The sequence below is a fragment of the Amphiura filiformis genome, chromosome 15 (genome assembly GCF_039555335.1).
Source record: "Amphiura filiformis chromosome 15, Afil_fr2py, whole genome shotgun sequence".
Lineage (NCBI taxonomy): Eukaryota > Metazoa > Echinodermata > Ophiuroidea > Amphilepidida > Amphiuridae > Amphiura > Amphiura filiformis.
Genome location: NC_092642.1, coordinates 12,222,389 through 12,239,475, shown reverse-complemented (window position 1 = coordinate 12,239,475; position 17,087 = coordinate 12,222,389). Strand labels below are relative to the sequence as shown.

At 40.6% G+C, this 17,087-nt stretch overlaps 1 protein-coding gene across 1 annotated transcript in view; it reads right to left on the bottom strand.

The window, feature by feature from the left end:
• The window catches only part of LOC140170718 (WD repeat and FYVE domain-containing protein 3-like), a 167,808-nt gene that overhangs the window by 116,183 nt on the left and 34,538 nt on the right, over window positions 1-17,087 (bottom strand). Inside the window, exons 3-4 of the mRNA XM_072193953.1 lie at window positions 10,764-10,887; window positions 1,446-1,723 (exon numbers count right to left, since the gene is read on the bottom strand). Coding sequence (XP_072050054.1) covers window positions 1,446-1,723; window positions 10,764-10,887 — 402 coding nt within the window. The remainder of the gene's footprint in view (window positions 1-1,445; window positions 1,724-10,763; window positions 10,888-17,087) is intronic.

The window sequence follows — 17,087 nt, the reverse complement described above, 5'->3', positions numbered from 1 at the left end:
TCATGGATGAACAAAATTCCTCTTTAACCCTATATTTGTGGAAGAAGGGCCCAACTCCATGGAGTTGGGCCTTTCTTCATGAAACTATGATTACATGTATGTGGAAGACTATTTAGAGAGTTGATTTTGGCTCATCTTTCACACACAAGGAAGAACAGTCTCCTGGCAATAAAATGCTGGGTCATAACTTCATTGTTGTAAAAATCACATTGCTTGGGATCAAGTGTTCATTGCTAGCAGGTTTGATTATGAATTTAGTTTCACACTCATTTGTGTATCTTTTTGTGAAAATAAGTGTTCTAACTTGATATTCCTTGACAAAGAACTAACTCAATAGTTGTCTCAGTCTATACCATTACATCAACTCGGGAATAAATCCTTGTCGATGTCAGTATATATCTGCCTATTGACTAGTTTAAAGGTTTATAAGGTGTGTCTTGGGCCAGTATCAAATCTGTGAAGTGTGCATGCACTCAAAGTCCCCAAATTCATTTTTATTATTTTATCAAAGCTGGATTTAAAAACTGCCAAGGAAAAAACAATATAATTTAGCTAGCCTGTGTAGTCTGTTGATTTTATGTGTGTTTTTCTTTGCTTGTTTGTTGTATACTGAAGACTTTTTTTTCAAAAATGCCTAAAATCCTGCCTAAAATTATATCTGTGCTTCACAGGTAGATTTTCAAACAGGTAAATCAAGCAATCAGAAGGCAACACTTTCTAGCTAGGTTACTTTTCATTTAGGTTTCTACATTTCTAATAAAGAGATATTTTGCTCCACATAAACCCAGACTTTAACTAATTGACTTCCTAAGTGTATAGATATTGAGTTTAGATTTGAATTATAAAATTGATAACTGATTGATATTTTTGGCCTACTGAACTGGATCATTACCTTTCAGTGTTGTGAGTTAACGATCTATCACATTGCTTGGTGATCAAGTGTTCATTGCTAATTTGATTATGAATTCAGCCGACTCATTTGTGTATCTTTGCATTACAGATTCTCAGCTATGCCTTGACAATGAATGATCAATTTGTTCAACAAATTGTCTATATAAAAATTATGCTCGCATGTCAGTATACCCTATCTGCCTATTGACATGTCTGTCCGGGCAGATTTTTGTGTGCCTATGTGTCTGTCTGTTCTGTTGACTTAATGCAATTGAATTTTACCTAATGAATGCTCTGTGTTCATAGTATGTTTAACTTTGCCTATCAATGTTTATAAATCCAAATAAAGTAAACTTCTGACTTTCCAAACCAGGATTTTCAAGGACTTCATCTGTCTGTCTTTCCGTGTGTCTCCACATTCACATCCAACAATATTGCTTTAAACATGGTCACACAAACAGCAAATTTAAAGACTAAATAAAATCAGCATAATATTCAGAATATTTTGTTTCTTCTGATGTACCTTTAAAACAAATATTTCCCAATTTCTATACCTGTATAACAGTCTTCTGCAGTGTTTCACGCCTCTTATATGGCGTCAAATCAGGTCCGTCTTCATCTGTTGGGTCCCCCTTCTTAACCTCCGCCAGGTCGAAGAACAGGTAGAGACACTTGACCAGCGTGGAGGGCAGCGCCGCTATGGTCATGGTATTTACGATGGTTTGGCCTCCGGCCGCTAGCAAGTTGAGGCTACTCAGGAGCATCCAGCCATTGCCATCATCTTCTGCACTCTTGATTTCCAAGTACTGTGCTATGGCACTGCTTGCTGCTTCTGCAAAATACAATTGAGGAGGAAAAATATGAGCTCTAATATATTTGAAACAGTCCCATAGGGGTCAATCAATGGCTGACATATATACTTTTGTACAATTTAGTCATTGGCACAATAAGTACCCATATCACCAAAGATTGCACAGCATAATTTGCTTCTATATAACTATAATTTTATCATGTACTTTCATACCATTTTTTTCTACACTGTAATATGTAATACATTGCAGATTCCAGACTACAAATTCTGACTGCATGCTTACTTTCATATCTTTTAAATAAATTTCCTATGAAAAGGATATAAAGCATATCTTTGATGTCCTACAAACCAACATGCTTTACTTAGGAATTCCACTCCCCCCCCCTTCCTGAAACATAAGTGGGAAATGTTGACAATCCCAACTCGAAACATCAGCTTTGTCTTTGACAGATATTTTAAATAGTAAAAAAGCAAACAATCAGACTTTTGACAATCTCCTCCTAACAAAAGGATTTTCATTTATGGGGACATCATGAATCAAACTTAGATTGTTCCATGTTCCCACAGTTTAAACAAACATAAACTTCATCCATAATTTTAGGTTTGAATATCTGTCTGGATATGAATGAGTTACATGCTTTCACAATCCAGGAAGCTCCTTTTAGGTATATTTTAGGTTTGAATATCTGTCTGGATATGAATGAGTTACATGCTTTCACAATCCAGGAAGCTCCTTCCCCAAATAATATCCTTAAATACATCTTCTTTTACTTCATTGAAAGATATATGATATATTAATAATAATAATAATAATGGCCATCTATCTAGAAACCTATTCGGTCATTGAACAATTTTAACACGGTTAAAAAACAGTCACATATAGAAGTCAATTGTCATAAGCAATTTGATCAAATGGGTATTTTTGCTTACTTGCTTGCTTGTATATGGTCATTTTGATCCGTAAAGGGTGTAACTTTGGATTTTTAACATTTTAATCCGTAGTGTTCTAATAAAGCCACAGAATTCCATGATTTTTGGCCACATAAGTCATCTAGTTAGCAGCTACCTTGGGTAGCATAATCATCTTTGGGAGTTACTGCGTTCAGTTTTAGCAGGCTTAAATGTACTTAATATTGCCATTTTGAAAAACTATAAAAAACAGTAACATTTTTGTAAAACCCTGTGTTTTCTTCAGTTAGTTCATGGATAATTTTTCTTATCCTGAAAGTACAGTCATATGTTCAGTAAACACTGCCACATTAGATTTAATTGTGAACAGCCCTGTATTTTTGAGAACCGGACTTCAAGATTTGTCGTTTCGAGGCTTCATTTTCCGTTAACAATTGTTAACAAACTTTGTGGGTGTAGCTTTGGTTCATAATTCTTGGTTATTTCTTCACTTCTTCTTGATTTATAACAGTTGTTATCTTAACTTGAAATTGGTAACAAAAAGTAGTCGATTTGCAAGCTTTTAAAATTTTTATAAAATCTTGACTTCAAATAGCCATTTTTCCGTTAACTTTTTGAAGCCTCCAAACAAACTGTTCAGCAAGCTTGTGCAAATATAAATAAAAGAGCTCATCCAATCTATTTATCAAAATGTAGCAAAGTAGATCCTCAAGTCACATGTTTTTAAATCATGGAGATATATATCACCGTTTGAAAATGGGACCCAATACAAACTTTCCGTTAACAATTGAAGCCTCCGAAACAAATGAAGCCTCCGAAACAACAGTAAACTTAATTATCATCTATGCATATCTAAATTGGTGTGTTTCATACTGATATCTGCATTTTAATTATTAATTGATATGTGCAGAATGTCATAAATCAATTAACAAATTGATATTATGGTTAATGTTTGAAAAATATACTGATACCTTAAGAAAGCCTGTTTCGAGGCTTCACATGCAAAAACACCATACTTAACAAATGGGTGAAAAAATTACCATGTTATAAATCTACAATATCTGCTGCATAGAATCATTGATTCAATACACACAAGAAAATAACAGCTTAGATGATCCCAACACTGTTGTTTTCAAAAAACTACTTCTGCAATGTTTAACAATTGTTAACATGAAGCCTCCAAACAAAAAAATGACTTGCTGTGATAATTTAAGTTTTGTCACAACTGAAATTCAATACTTAGAAGCAAAGCATGAAAATTGGTAATTGTGATATTTTTACCTATTTTTTATGTCAACTTGTAGTACTTAGCTAAATATTTTACTTTTATGATCACCTGTGTTGTTAACTGAAGCCTCCGAAACACAAATCGCTTGAATTGCCAATTCTAAAAAATAACTCCAATTTCTGTGAAACTTGGATGGGAGGTTCCTTTCATCAAGTAGTATTTGTATACATGAAGTTAGACATTCAAATTATTTTAGGAACCCAATTAAAACTTAAAAAATATGTTTAAGGTTTGGAAATTTCCATTGTAAATGACCTTGATGTTAAAAATTTTCAAAATGCAATTACAAACATAGCAAAACATGGTATAAAATTTAACTTATATCTGTTGACTTACTTTGGAATTGGATTTCACATGTATTCCAGCTTTCATGTCATAATTTTCTGAGCTTATGTAAAATACATTTTTCTTAGATTTTAACCAAAATGTTATGGAAATGTCAATTTTTTTATTAGAAATCAAAAGGTTTAAGCCTTGAAACATTATTTTACTTGAATTTAAGTTGCTTCTATGCATGATTACAGTAAACAGAAACATATTTAAGTGGTTTGAAATTTTGACCCTAAAAATCAAAAGTTACACCCTTTACTGTGAAAATGACCATATCTGTCTGGAATGAATGAGTTACATGCTTTCACAATCCAGGAAGCTCCTTTCTATATTCCTCCTCCCCAAATAATATCCTTAAATACATCTTCTTTTACTTCATTGAAAGATATATGATATATTATAATAATAATAATAATAATAATGCATTTATAATGCGCCATCTATCTAGACAACCTATTCCGAGTCGCAAACATTGAACAATTAAAAATTAACACACAATTATAAAAACAGTCACATATAGAAGTCAATTGTCATAAGTTTGTTCTCCTCTACTTTCTCTTTCATAGATCAAATGGGTATAATGAATTGCTTGCTTGCTTGCAATTGCTTACATGTACTTGCTTGCTTGCTTGCTCGCTTGCTTGACATTTTGAAGGAAAGAAAGAGGGAGAGACATCTATGTCTCCAGTTGTTTGTTCGCTTGCTTGCTTGCTTGCTTGCTTGCTTGCTTGCTTGCTTGCTTGCTTGACATTTTGAAGGAAAGAAAGAGGAGAGACATCTATGTCTCCAGTTGTTTGTTCGCTTGCTTGCTTGCTTGCTTGCTTGCTTGCTTGCTTGCTTGCTCGCTTGCTTGACATTTTGAAGGAAAGAAAGAGGGAGAGACATCTATGTCTCCAGTTGTTTGTTTGCTTGCTTGCTTGCTTGCTTGCTTGCTTGCTTGCTCGCTTGCTTGACATTTTGAAAGAAAGAAAGTGGGAGAGACATCTATGTCTCCAGTTGTTTGTTCGCTTGCTTGCTTGCTTGCTTGACAATTTGAAGGAAAGAAAGAGGGAGAGAGACATCTTTGTCTCCAGTTGTTTGTTCAATTGCTTGCTTGCTTGCTTGCTTGCTTGCTTGACATTTTGAAGGAAAGAAAGAGGAGAGACATCTATGTCTCCAGTTGTTTGTTCGCTTGCTTGCTTGCTTGCTTGCTTGCTTGCTCGCTTGCTTGACATTTTGAAGGAAAGAAAGTGGGAGAGACATCTATGTCTCCAGTTGTTTGTTCGCTTGCTTGCTTGCTTGCTTGACAATTTGAAGGAAAGAAAGAGGAGAGAGACATCTTTGTCTCCAGTTGTTTGTTCAATTGCTTGCTTGCTTGCTTGCTTGCTTGCTTACTTGGTTGCTTGCTTGCTTGATTGCTTGCTTGCATGATTGCTTGACATATTGAAGGAAAGAAAGATGGTGAGAGACACCTATGTCTCCAGTTTGTAAATACATCATGTAGCGATGCTAGTGGTTTTTGGATACAATGCCTGCATGAAATTGATCAAAACCTGTGTATTGCCTTAGTGACCAAATTGCAGGAAATTGCCTGAAACATTGTCAGAATGCCTGAAATCCTGCATGCAGATAAACTTTACAATCCATGATCATGAATTTATTTTATTTTTACATGTAAAGCAGTTTTCCCATTGAAAATTTTGTTGATGTGCATTATCAGCAACAGTTCCAAATCCATCTGAACAGGTTTCATCTTTTAATTTTATCATCTAGCACTCACGCTTCAAAATCTTGAAGATGCTTAGATGTGACATAAAATAACAAGTCCCTGAGCTTTTAATATCATTAGATCCATAAAGGTACAAATATTCCTCCCAATGCAGCCCTTGTTTGTATAGTAAACCAAGTTTCACGACCAGCCCATATGAATGTTCTAGCTATGAACCATATATCTATCTACCTCCGTGCAATGTGTGTTGTGCAAATATTTATTCTGTATGCGGGGACTATCAGATGTAAGACCGGCGCAGATCAGGATAGAGTGAGCGCATCTATGAATTAATCTTTGTATAAAGCGACGTTTGGTCACAAATTATGTCTTGTCTCTACATAATGATGAGCAAACACCCGACTAGTAATTGACATGTAAAAGAAAATTTGCTGGTAGAAAATCGATTCTTAATTTCAGATATCTTACAATGGTATGTCTTCAAAAATGAGATTTAACATACAGGCACATGTTGATAAAAGGTTGGTTGTATAATTTTATTTAAACCATGTTTAATGACCAGTTTCTTGTAAATTTTCATGTAAAATTGTGGCAGTTTGGGATTGATAATGCCAAAGTCGCCTGTGATGAATTGACAGCACCCAGTGAGATGGGCAACTAATTTTGAGTTAAGCCCCAATGTTTGCCAACTACAGAAGTAATTGGTCAAAATGCAATTGCATGGTGCTCAATATTAAATTGAGCATATTCAGCTTGATAGCTCAAAAACACCAATCAGATGCATGGTAATTGACACATAATACAATATAATTCATCTACATGTAAAATAACATGTTTTGCCTACTGTCTGACCTAACTAAGCTTGTTGCATACCTGTATAGCAGTAGTACAAATATTTTTGTAAAATTAAAATAATTTGTCAACCAACCCAACATAGCTTTTTGATAGCTAGAAACCAGACACATTAAGTGTATTTTTATAAATTATGCAGTCTAATTGCAAATCTTCCTATTTATCAAAACAATTATTCAGCAACAGTGTCCTGTTTTGCTCCAACAGGTCACAGACATATCACCATACATATGGCAATTTAATTGCTGATAGTTGCTCCTTAAATAATGGCACCATATACATCCAGTGCATCATCTCTTCATGGATGCACAGAGGCATACAAGCATAGCAACATAATTTACTAGTACTAGTATTATTACCAACAAGCCTGGGGTGACTACCTAACCGTGGAAATATAAAATCGTCTCTAGGTATTTATGTAATCGACGGAGAACGACAGACTACAGGTGCTATTTTCATTCATTGCCATCTACATGTGCGTATTTCGGTTGAGGGTTTACCATTGAACAAACAGTTTAAATGGATGTATGGTAACTGGGGTGTGGAATCTGGGCCAGTGACATGATTTGAAATAAACTATAGACATTAGCTGGATAAATGGACTATTCCAGTTGAAATCCATACATCCCCTATTGAAGACATGACCTTAATCTCCCACATAGGGCGTGTAGATTTCAAATTAAGTCACCCATTCAGGTAACCCCATTTGAAATTCACACTGCCTGTGATGGAGATTAAGGTCATGTTTTCCATAGGGGGTGTATGGATTTCAAATGGAATAGCCAAATAACTGCTCATTTTGCAACATGGATTGTCAATTCTGTAAATACACCACCATCAGTATCATCATCAGCAGCATTCAGCAGCAGCAACAGCAACAAATTATATGTACATTATACAAATTTTGCATTTTTCTCAAAAAATAACTGTAGACACACTGGTAACAAAAGTTATGTATATTATAAGGGCAAGGAATCCAATTACCGTACTGACGCGAGTATAGTCCCATATTCGAGTAAAGCCCCACCCCTAAATTCTGGGGAAAATTCAGAAAATTCCAATTCCGTTAGTCCCATGGCAAAAAATCTGGGTTGTGGGTTCCAAGATTCATCAGTTGGTACCAAATTGCACCTATTGATTAAAAACATCAAATTTTTGGCATGAATTTGATAATTTGCAGCACCAAACAGACTCCAAATAGTACAATCCCTTGGCAAATTACCTTAAAATATCACAAGATTGTGTTATTTTACACTTTTATGGAGTTATGAATCACACAGAATTAGGAGTCTACTGAAGCCTGTGTTGGGTTCCAAATTCAGAAGACATGGCATGCACAACTTCCAGTAAGGGAAGTCCCGTGTAAAAGCCCACCCCAAATTCTTGAGGGAATTGAAAAAAGGGTGGGACTATACTCGAGTCAGTGATTCAGTGATTCAAGACAAGTGGTTCCTTATGTTAAGAAATGAGGTACATTCTAGCGGTACCTCTTTTCTTATTATAAATAATGTACCGCTTGTCTTGAGTCACTGAAATTCCAGTGTAGTAACTGGATTCCTTGCCCCTATAAGACATAACTTTTGTTACCAGTGTGTTATTATTTTTTAAGAAAAATGCAAAAATAGTCACAAATCTATCAAGGGGTGTAGTACCACCTTAACCCATTTGTTGCCAATCATGTTTAAAAAAATTTAGCAATTATGTTTATCCATTATGGAAAATGTTGTGACTGACTTAAAAAAACAAAATTTGTAGCACTCAAACAAAGAAGCATAACACCACCAAAGAGCAGAATGCCATCCTCACCCTAACCCTACAAATAGCATGCATCATCCAACATACAGACCCAAGACCCTGATGTGGAGCAAAACTAACCCTGACGCGCTAGAAACCACAAAATACCACAACAATAACCACGGCGCATGCATGAATCCCACGGATGCGATGGCGCAATCACCCAAGTGCCATATGCTCAGGGAATCACTGTGGCTACCGGCCGGGGATTGGGTGCTTGGCATCTGAGGGGTCTAAAATCCCAGGGTACCAAGTGACTTCTTTGTTCATCTTCTCTCCTTTTTCGTTTCTTCTTTAACTTCTGATAGCAAAAAGCAGTGTCCGGTGTTAGGGTTAGTTAATGTGCATTTTACTAGATTGAGGCCTATGTTAACCCTCACATGGCTAGAAACCACAAAATACCACAATGATAACCACGGAGCATGCATGAATCCCAGGATGCGATGATGCAATCACCCTAAGTGCCACATGCTCAGGGAATCGCTAGCCAGGCCAGCGCAACCCCTGTTGCTGCCGGCCGGGATCGTGTGCTTGGCATCTGAGGGGTCTAAGGTTCAATCCGGGGTATCAAGTGACTTCTATGTGCATCTTCTCTCCTTTTTCGTTTCTTGTTTAACTTCCGATAGCAAAAAGCAGTGTCCTGTGTTAGGGCTAAATATGTGATCATCCACCATGAACCCAGGGTAAAGTCACTAGTGCTTATTCAGAGATATGGACCAAAAAGCATTACAGAAATCAATAATAAAACTTCTTTGTTCATCTTTGTTTCTTCTTTAACTTCCGATAGCAAAAAGCAGTGTCCTGTGTTAGGGCTAAATATGTGATCATCCACCATGAACCCAGGGTAAAGTCACTAGTGCTTATTCAGAGATATGGACCAAAAAGCATTACAGAAATCAAATAAAACTTCTTTGTTCATCTTTGTTTCTTCTTTAACTTCCGATAGCAAAAAGCAGTGTCCTGTGTTAGGGGCTAAATATGTGATCATCCACCATGAACCCAGTGTAAAGTCACTAGTGCTTATTCAGAGATATGGACCAAAAAGCATTACAGAAATCAAATAAAACTTCTTTGTTCATCTTTGTTTCTTCTTTAACTTCCGATAGCAAAAAGCAGTGTCCTGTGTTAGGGCTAAATATGTGATCATCCACCATGAACCCAGTGTAAAGTCACTAGTGCTTATTCAGAGATATGGACCAAAAAGCATTACAGAAATCGAATAAAACTTCTTTGTTCATCTTTGTTTCTTCTTTAACTTCCGATAGCAAAAAGCAGTGTCCTGTGTTAGGGCTAAATGTGATCATCCACCATGAACCCAGTGTAAAGTCACTAAGTGCTTATTCAGAGATATGGACCAAAATAGAAAACAAAGGAATTTTAACAGCATAAATGGCTTTTGATCACCTATTTCTCAAGGAACAATTATGACAAGTGATATCATTTTAAAGCTTGTTTAAAGAGATTTTAACTGTTTTTAAATAATCTAAGAAACTCATAATTGCGACTTTACAAGTGGGTTCGTCAAGAACATTGAAGTTACAACAGAAATGCTCCTTCAGAAGAGAATGTTTTTAGATCAATGAACCTTTGTCCCAAGATACCCTTTGAAATAATTACCTTCTGTACCAAAACCACAAATTCTGGAATCATATAAATAAAATAAAATAAAATAAAATAAATAAATTTGGTGATTTAATGTGCGCTACACCTTAGTACCAGCACACTTCAACAACTATTCCGCTACCATTAGGATGTATCAGAATCATTTCCACTTCCACAAGTCCGCAACTCATGCGCAGGTATTCTCAACCGACTTATTAGATTGTGATTATCCCCAGCAGCTCCCATTTAACACCTGGGTGGAGTGAAGCAATTGGGAAATTAACCCGTCTTGCCCAAGGATGTAACACACTGGCGTGGTGGGGCTCGAACCCATAACATTTCGATTATGAAGATCGCGTCCTAACCATTAGGCCACCATGCTTCCCTTTTAGGGAATGGCCCTTTGGAACAAAAATGTAATAACAGGATGATTTTAACAGAATGGAATGCTCAGATAAATGTCCTTCCAAGTCCTAAATAGAAACTTAGACCCCATTTACACAGAGAGAAGTCAACTTCAATTAAGACATTGAATTCAGATTGCGACTAAAAATAAAGTCATAGTCCAAATTACAAACCTGTTGATTGGTTGGAGGCTCTCCGTCGTGCTTCAGTGACAAACAGCCTGGCTACATGGTTGGCAAACTGTAACACATCCCCAAACTTGTCCATCATTTCACTGGATTGACTGTTCTCAAACACCTGTACAAGAAAGGAAGAAAACAAATAAAAAGTTTATTGTGTACATTTTTTATTCAAAAAAGCCAAAATTTGTGCCATTAAATGAGACAAGTTTTTCACTGACAAATTTTTACTATTATTGTGTACATTATTGCTTTTTAAACATAAGATTTTTTTAAGATGCCAGTTTGAGTATAAAGTTTCTTTATTGTACATGTCTGCAACAATTCTAGTAAACAATAATGCACTATGTGGACTTTTACATTAAAATTCATACTTTGAAAGTGTTGTATCATAATAATTTACTACCCTCTCCTCCCAAAATTTTTAAGCAAGTGTAGCATTTACAAATTAACAGAGAGCTTGGTGACTTGGATTGATGGAAACTAGCACTTGTGGTTTGCTTGTGTTGATGGGCCCTTGCAACATTGAGAGCAAACTATTTATTTTCTTATAATTTTCCCTTCAAAATGTTTAATAAAGCTGTGAATATGTTTGTGGTTTTTTTGTTTTTGGTTGTTTGTTTGTTTGTTTTGGGGGGGTAAAAAATAACTACAGTAAGGTGTTTTCTATATGAAAGTTCTAGTAAAAACTAAAATCAACTTATTTTACTGCATTAAGGGATCTAAAAGGAGCGTTTATTGTGTTTCGACAGTATTTTTTGTGGGACATGAGAGCACCTCAGACCTATCGAATTGCATTCTGAATACAGCATGTCTTTCTGATATCAAATAATTTTCATTTTTGAAAATCACAATATAATACAAATTTTATGACAAATTATAAAAATTGATATTTTCAAATTTTTGATATATAACAGTCCTCAAGTAAATTATATAAATCTAATGATATATTCTTAAAGTGTATGTAGCAGGGAGGAAAAGCCGACGGTCAATTGAAAATTTTGACCTTTCATATTGAAGATATGGATTTTTTCCCCAAAAGACCTAATTTTTTGGTGTTTTGGGAAAAAAAATCCATATCTTCAATACGAAAAGGTCAAAATTTTCAATTGATCGTCGGTTTTCATCCCACCTTCCACATACACTTTAAGTATAAATCATCAGATTTATAAAGTTTACTTCAAACTGTATTAAATATCAAAAATATCAATTTTTAATGATTTGCCATAAAATGTGTATTAAATTGCGAATTTCAAAAAATCAAAATTATTTGATATCAGAATGACATTCTTCGTATTCAGAATGCAATTCGATATGTCTGATGTGCTCTAATGTCCCAAAATAAATACTGTCCAAACGTTCATACCCCAGCCCTTAAGGGATCAAAATAGTCCCAAACAAAATGTTTGGTAGACTCATAACTATCATCTTACCTTTCCGATGTTGATTAAGATACTTCTTGCATCGATCCCGGGATGCGGAAAAAAGACCAATAGTCACTTGTCCCACATAAATGAATAAATCACAAAACCCCTCCCCGGTGGACTCACCCAAAAAAGGTGCGTCACACCATATGATAAATCTTATCCGATTGGGATCCCCTAACCAAACAGAAAATGGCCGGGATAATCAACCATCGGAAAGTAAACAATGGTCTACCAACATTTTTGCATCACTAGACTCAGTGACATCGATCTTACCGTTCGATGTTGATTAAGATACTTCTTGCATCAACATCTGAAAGATCGATCAAAAAGCTAGCAAGTAACCGGCGGATGGAGGTACAAGATTGGTCAGCATCTGATCAGGGATCGGGAGCGGTATGCGATGGTTTTCGCGAGGTCAGAAATATTTTCCCCCAGCGGTCGGGAAAACAAAAAAGACCACTGCTGATCACAGACATAAACCTCCTTACTTAATAAGTTTGGAGCTTAAGAATAGCGACACTGGTTCTTACCATGCTGAGTATTCTGTATAGTCTGAAAACCTGGTACCCTTCCTACACCACCGTATTATGATCGCCCGAACAATGTCCAGGTAAACCTACCGCCCCGTCTCTGATTACTAAGTATTGAAGAGAAGGGCGAAGGTGGCTTCCGGACACCGCCTGACTAGATCTCCTCAAGGGACAACCGAGCGGTATACCCAAGATGATGAGATAGCTACACTGTCAGTGGGTCGTGGGACGCGAAACTTCGCGATCCCCGGACCCCACCAACACCTGGACCAGCCATTGCGACAGCGGCTGGCCCGAAAGGCTCTGTAAGGGTGATGAATGCGGTCGAGAGTCCCTTGCAAGGCTTGTGTTCGGAAGAAATAGTGCTGCAGCTCGTTATCGGACACCCCAGCCTATCTTTGGCTTCAGCCGAACCTTGCACTTCAACCCTGGGGATTGGAAGGGGCGAATGTGGTATGCGCCCAGCGCCCGTAAGGTCAAGAACAGAGCGCCCGAAACAGTGAGCTCCAGTGTTTGTGAACATAACCTCGAGACCGTGTGCAACTCAGCACCGCCGTCCAAAACAGCCAAACCGAAAGCCATCTTGAAACGTATTTAAGCGTCGCTTTGACGGAAGGTCAAAGGGTGACCCTAAAGTAATCTAAGACTGTGTTGGGATCCCTAGGAGGATCACTTTCCTTTTTGGTTTTTATTCTCGTTGAACATACCGTCGCGGCGTAGACTAATAAGGTAACCATCGGCTATGATAGTCGACCCGTCTCGAAACCTCGGTGAATGTTGTGGATAGCTGACTTATAGCTGGCCCCATGGCCCGCTGAAGTCTTGCTTGGAACTTTTCTGTCAGAAACTCCGAACTAGCAGCACAGAGGCTCTAGCAGGAGAGCTATTTGTCTCATTGCACCAAGCGTAGTATGGAGCCAGACTCTGGCTATACGTGCGGAGGGTAGACTTCCGTCTGCCCAGTTTCAAAAAATTCTGATGAAAATGTATCCCTCATGCTCGCTTATATTGTTCCTGGTAAGGGCCATGCAGCTAACTGCAGGTGCGCTAGTGATAGACTGTGTACCTCCGCTCCGGGCATCCGGAGTAGATCTGGTACTCCATCCAGTGCCAGCCATGCCTTGCCGCTAACCGAATGACAATGCAGTCTTCCCCCCCGATCTTGGTCACCACCCTCATGAGTAGTGAGATCGGAGGGACTGCATAAGCTGTCATCCCTCCCCAGTCTATGGACAGAGCGTCCACAGTGAATGCTTGGGGTCCGCGACCCTTGAGCAGTACACCGGCAGTGGATGATTGCGATGAGATGCGAACAGATCTTTCGAGGGTGGTACATCCCCTGAAGATCGTCTGGCGACCTCTTGTGAACAAGGACCATTCTGCTGGTCCCGACACCCTTCCTAAAACAGATTGTGCGCGAGGATGCTGGTGACGCCCAATGTGTATCGCTCTCATCCGTAATCTGCCTGAACTTGCACCACCCTATCAGGTGTCGTGCATGCAGGCTCAATCGTGGTGGCCCGCAGTCCCCTTGTCTGTTGGGGAAGGCTCCCACGGTTGTGTTATCCGTCAGCACCACGGTATGTGATTCCACGATCACCTCCTCGTGGCGAGGGAGGTTGATGTGAAACTCTGTCTCTATAATATAGGCCGAGGCGGAGTCTCCGTGGATGTGGACCCCCAGCCCGTTTGGCGCTATGGTAAACTCACTACGTGAATACCGGGGTGCAGGAAACCTGACACCCTGGGTCAAATTGGGCTGATGGGTCCACCACCAGAGTTCCTCTCAAAACCGACAACGGAACCCGAGGATATTGAGTGACGACTGGGCCTGCAAGCAGGCTAGAAGGTGTAGTTGGGTTAGCCTAACGTAGAAACCGCAGTACAGTTCGAGGTCTACCATACTTGCCATTAGGCCTACCACCTTCATCCATGCCACAGCGGGTTTTGCCGAGACTCGGCCAAGAGTCAGGCACACACTTTGCACCATGTTGGAGTCACCCGCTGACGGGTGAGAGCACCGCTGAACCCCTCCGTGAGGGTGATCTGGGCCCCTACAAATAGTGGTGTCTGCGTGGGACCCGCTGGACTTTTTGAGCTGATCAAAAACCATCCCGCACCCTCGGACCATCAACCCCATGAGACCCGTAGTCTTCAATGGAGTTCATTATATGAGCCAAACGTCCAGGTAGCAACTGATGTTGACACCCTGTGCTTCAGATGCGCTGCCACCGCTCTGACCAAGAGTGTTAAACACCCTGGGAGAGATGGACAGGCGGATGGCGGTATCAAACTTAATTTTGATCCTGTACCTAGACGCGCAGATGCCTCCGATCTTGAGAGGCGTGTGGCATATGCAGATAGGCGTCCGAGAGATCTAGCGATGCTGTTCCCACCCCTGATGGGGCAAAATGCTAGCACCGGCGAGAGTCCCCATTCTGAACCTCTTGGGCCTGAAGAGCGTGTTCAACAGCCTGCGGTTCCGGATGGGGCTCATGTCAGCCGGTTTCCTTGGTAGCCAATGGCTCCAAGATCACCAAATAGAAACAGGGTGAGACGGACAATCGCCCGCTTGAGGAAGCTGTGTGACCCTGTCTAGTGCCCGAAAAACCACTGACGGCACTACTGTGGACCTCTGAAATTGCAGGCCAGATGTGGGAGACTGGGTTGCCAGTCTGTAACCCCACTCACCACTGACCATACCCAGGCACTCAAAGAGATGGTTTCCCACCTCTGGGTGAAAGCCATAGCGGTCGATCCACTGGGAGATCCCCTGTGGAAAAACAGGCTGAGCCCCCCAGGAATGTTTTGTGCCTAGCTTCCCTTGGAAGGCGCTTTGCTTCTTCGAATCTTGCCAGCTGTTCCTCGTGCTACCCTTGCGCCCCAGTAAATGGGTGCTACAGGGTAGTGGGCTCGGGTACAGTTGGTGGTGCCGGACCTGCTGAAGTCGGAGCTCCTACCAGTATGGTAGGGCAGTTTCCGACTTTTCAGAGTGCTCCCGTAGTAGCTTTTTGCATTTCCTCCACCATAAGCGCAGAAGCATCCAAAGAGAAAATACCCTGCCTTTCCATCGCGTTGAGCGATTACTGGATGTGTAGCCCCACCCCAGCTGAGTGGACACCCTATGGGCTGGGCCCATGGGTTACAAAGGCTAGCTGTTACACCGCTAATAGGCTCACCTCAAAAAGCTCAGATGTTGTCTGTATATACGCTTGATTACATATCTGGGTCCCTCTCGATCCCCAGGTAGGTCCTGGTCCTCCCGCGTTACACGCAGAGGAAGCGTGCAAGCACTTGCAAATGTAATAGCTCTACTGAGCTACAGCCCTCGATATCTACCCGTGAGGTTTGCGGGAATGAAGTGCAGGCGCCTGTGAGGAAGCAGCAGCTGAGCATCCTACTGAAAGGATCCCTGGTCCTCCTCCATGGACTCCCCTTAGGGGTGTCCGGAGGAAGATCAGTGCTGTTGCTCCCCAGTAGCGGGGAAGGAGATTGTAGTGATGTCACTACCGGACTCAGCTTCCGACTTTTTCCCTCGCCCACAGTATCCGTATTTGCTCCGATGATGGCGGTAACTGAGGACGGGCATCTGAAAAATCGGGTAAAGAAGGCATAACCACTGTGTGGCTGCCACTACCTGCCAGCAGAAGAGGAGTACTCCCAAGCAAGACCCTGAGTATCCGCCATGGCACCACTGGGTCCGATGCTCAACAGCCGTCGTCCTAAGCGCTAGCAGCACACGGGCCTACCCTGATCAAGATCTGGGTTAGCCCCATGCCGGCTGGCCTGGTCAACAGCTGATGTTGGTACTGCATGAGTTCCATCGCTGGCGACACTTGCCACGGTGCTGGGCCAAAGAAACACCCTGCGGCGGGTACCACAGGGCATACCCAGCCGGCAGCTGACCCTGAAAGGATCCGCCACCAGGGTAACCCCATGGTACTGCAGTACCAGCACCGCCTTTGTTGCCACAGAGACTGTGGCTGACTAAATGCGAAAACCGGTCGCGGTATCAGCGTGGGTACCCTTGAGGGTTCCCCATGTGGACCGCTGTACCTCGCCACACTGCGTTCCCTGTTTGGGGATCAAGCTGTGTGCTGGCGTGGTACCGCGCGGTACTAATATGGGTTTGAGGTTCCGGCTGTTGTACCGCTGTATGCGTGGTTCCAGCGTAGGTGCCCGTGAGGGCTCCGGCTGTGTACCACTGTACCCATGCCTCACTGCGTTCCCCGCAAGGGGAATCAAGCCCGTGTGTATGGGTACCCAAAGCTATACCGACTGTCCCTTGGCTGAGGGAGCTTGCCTAGTACCACGGGTAGCTGAGCGTGCATACCCCGATCAATCACCTATTGAATAGGCAG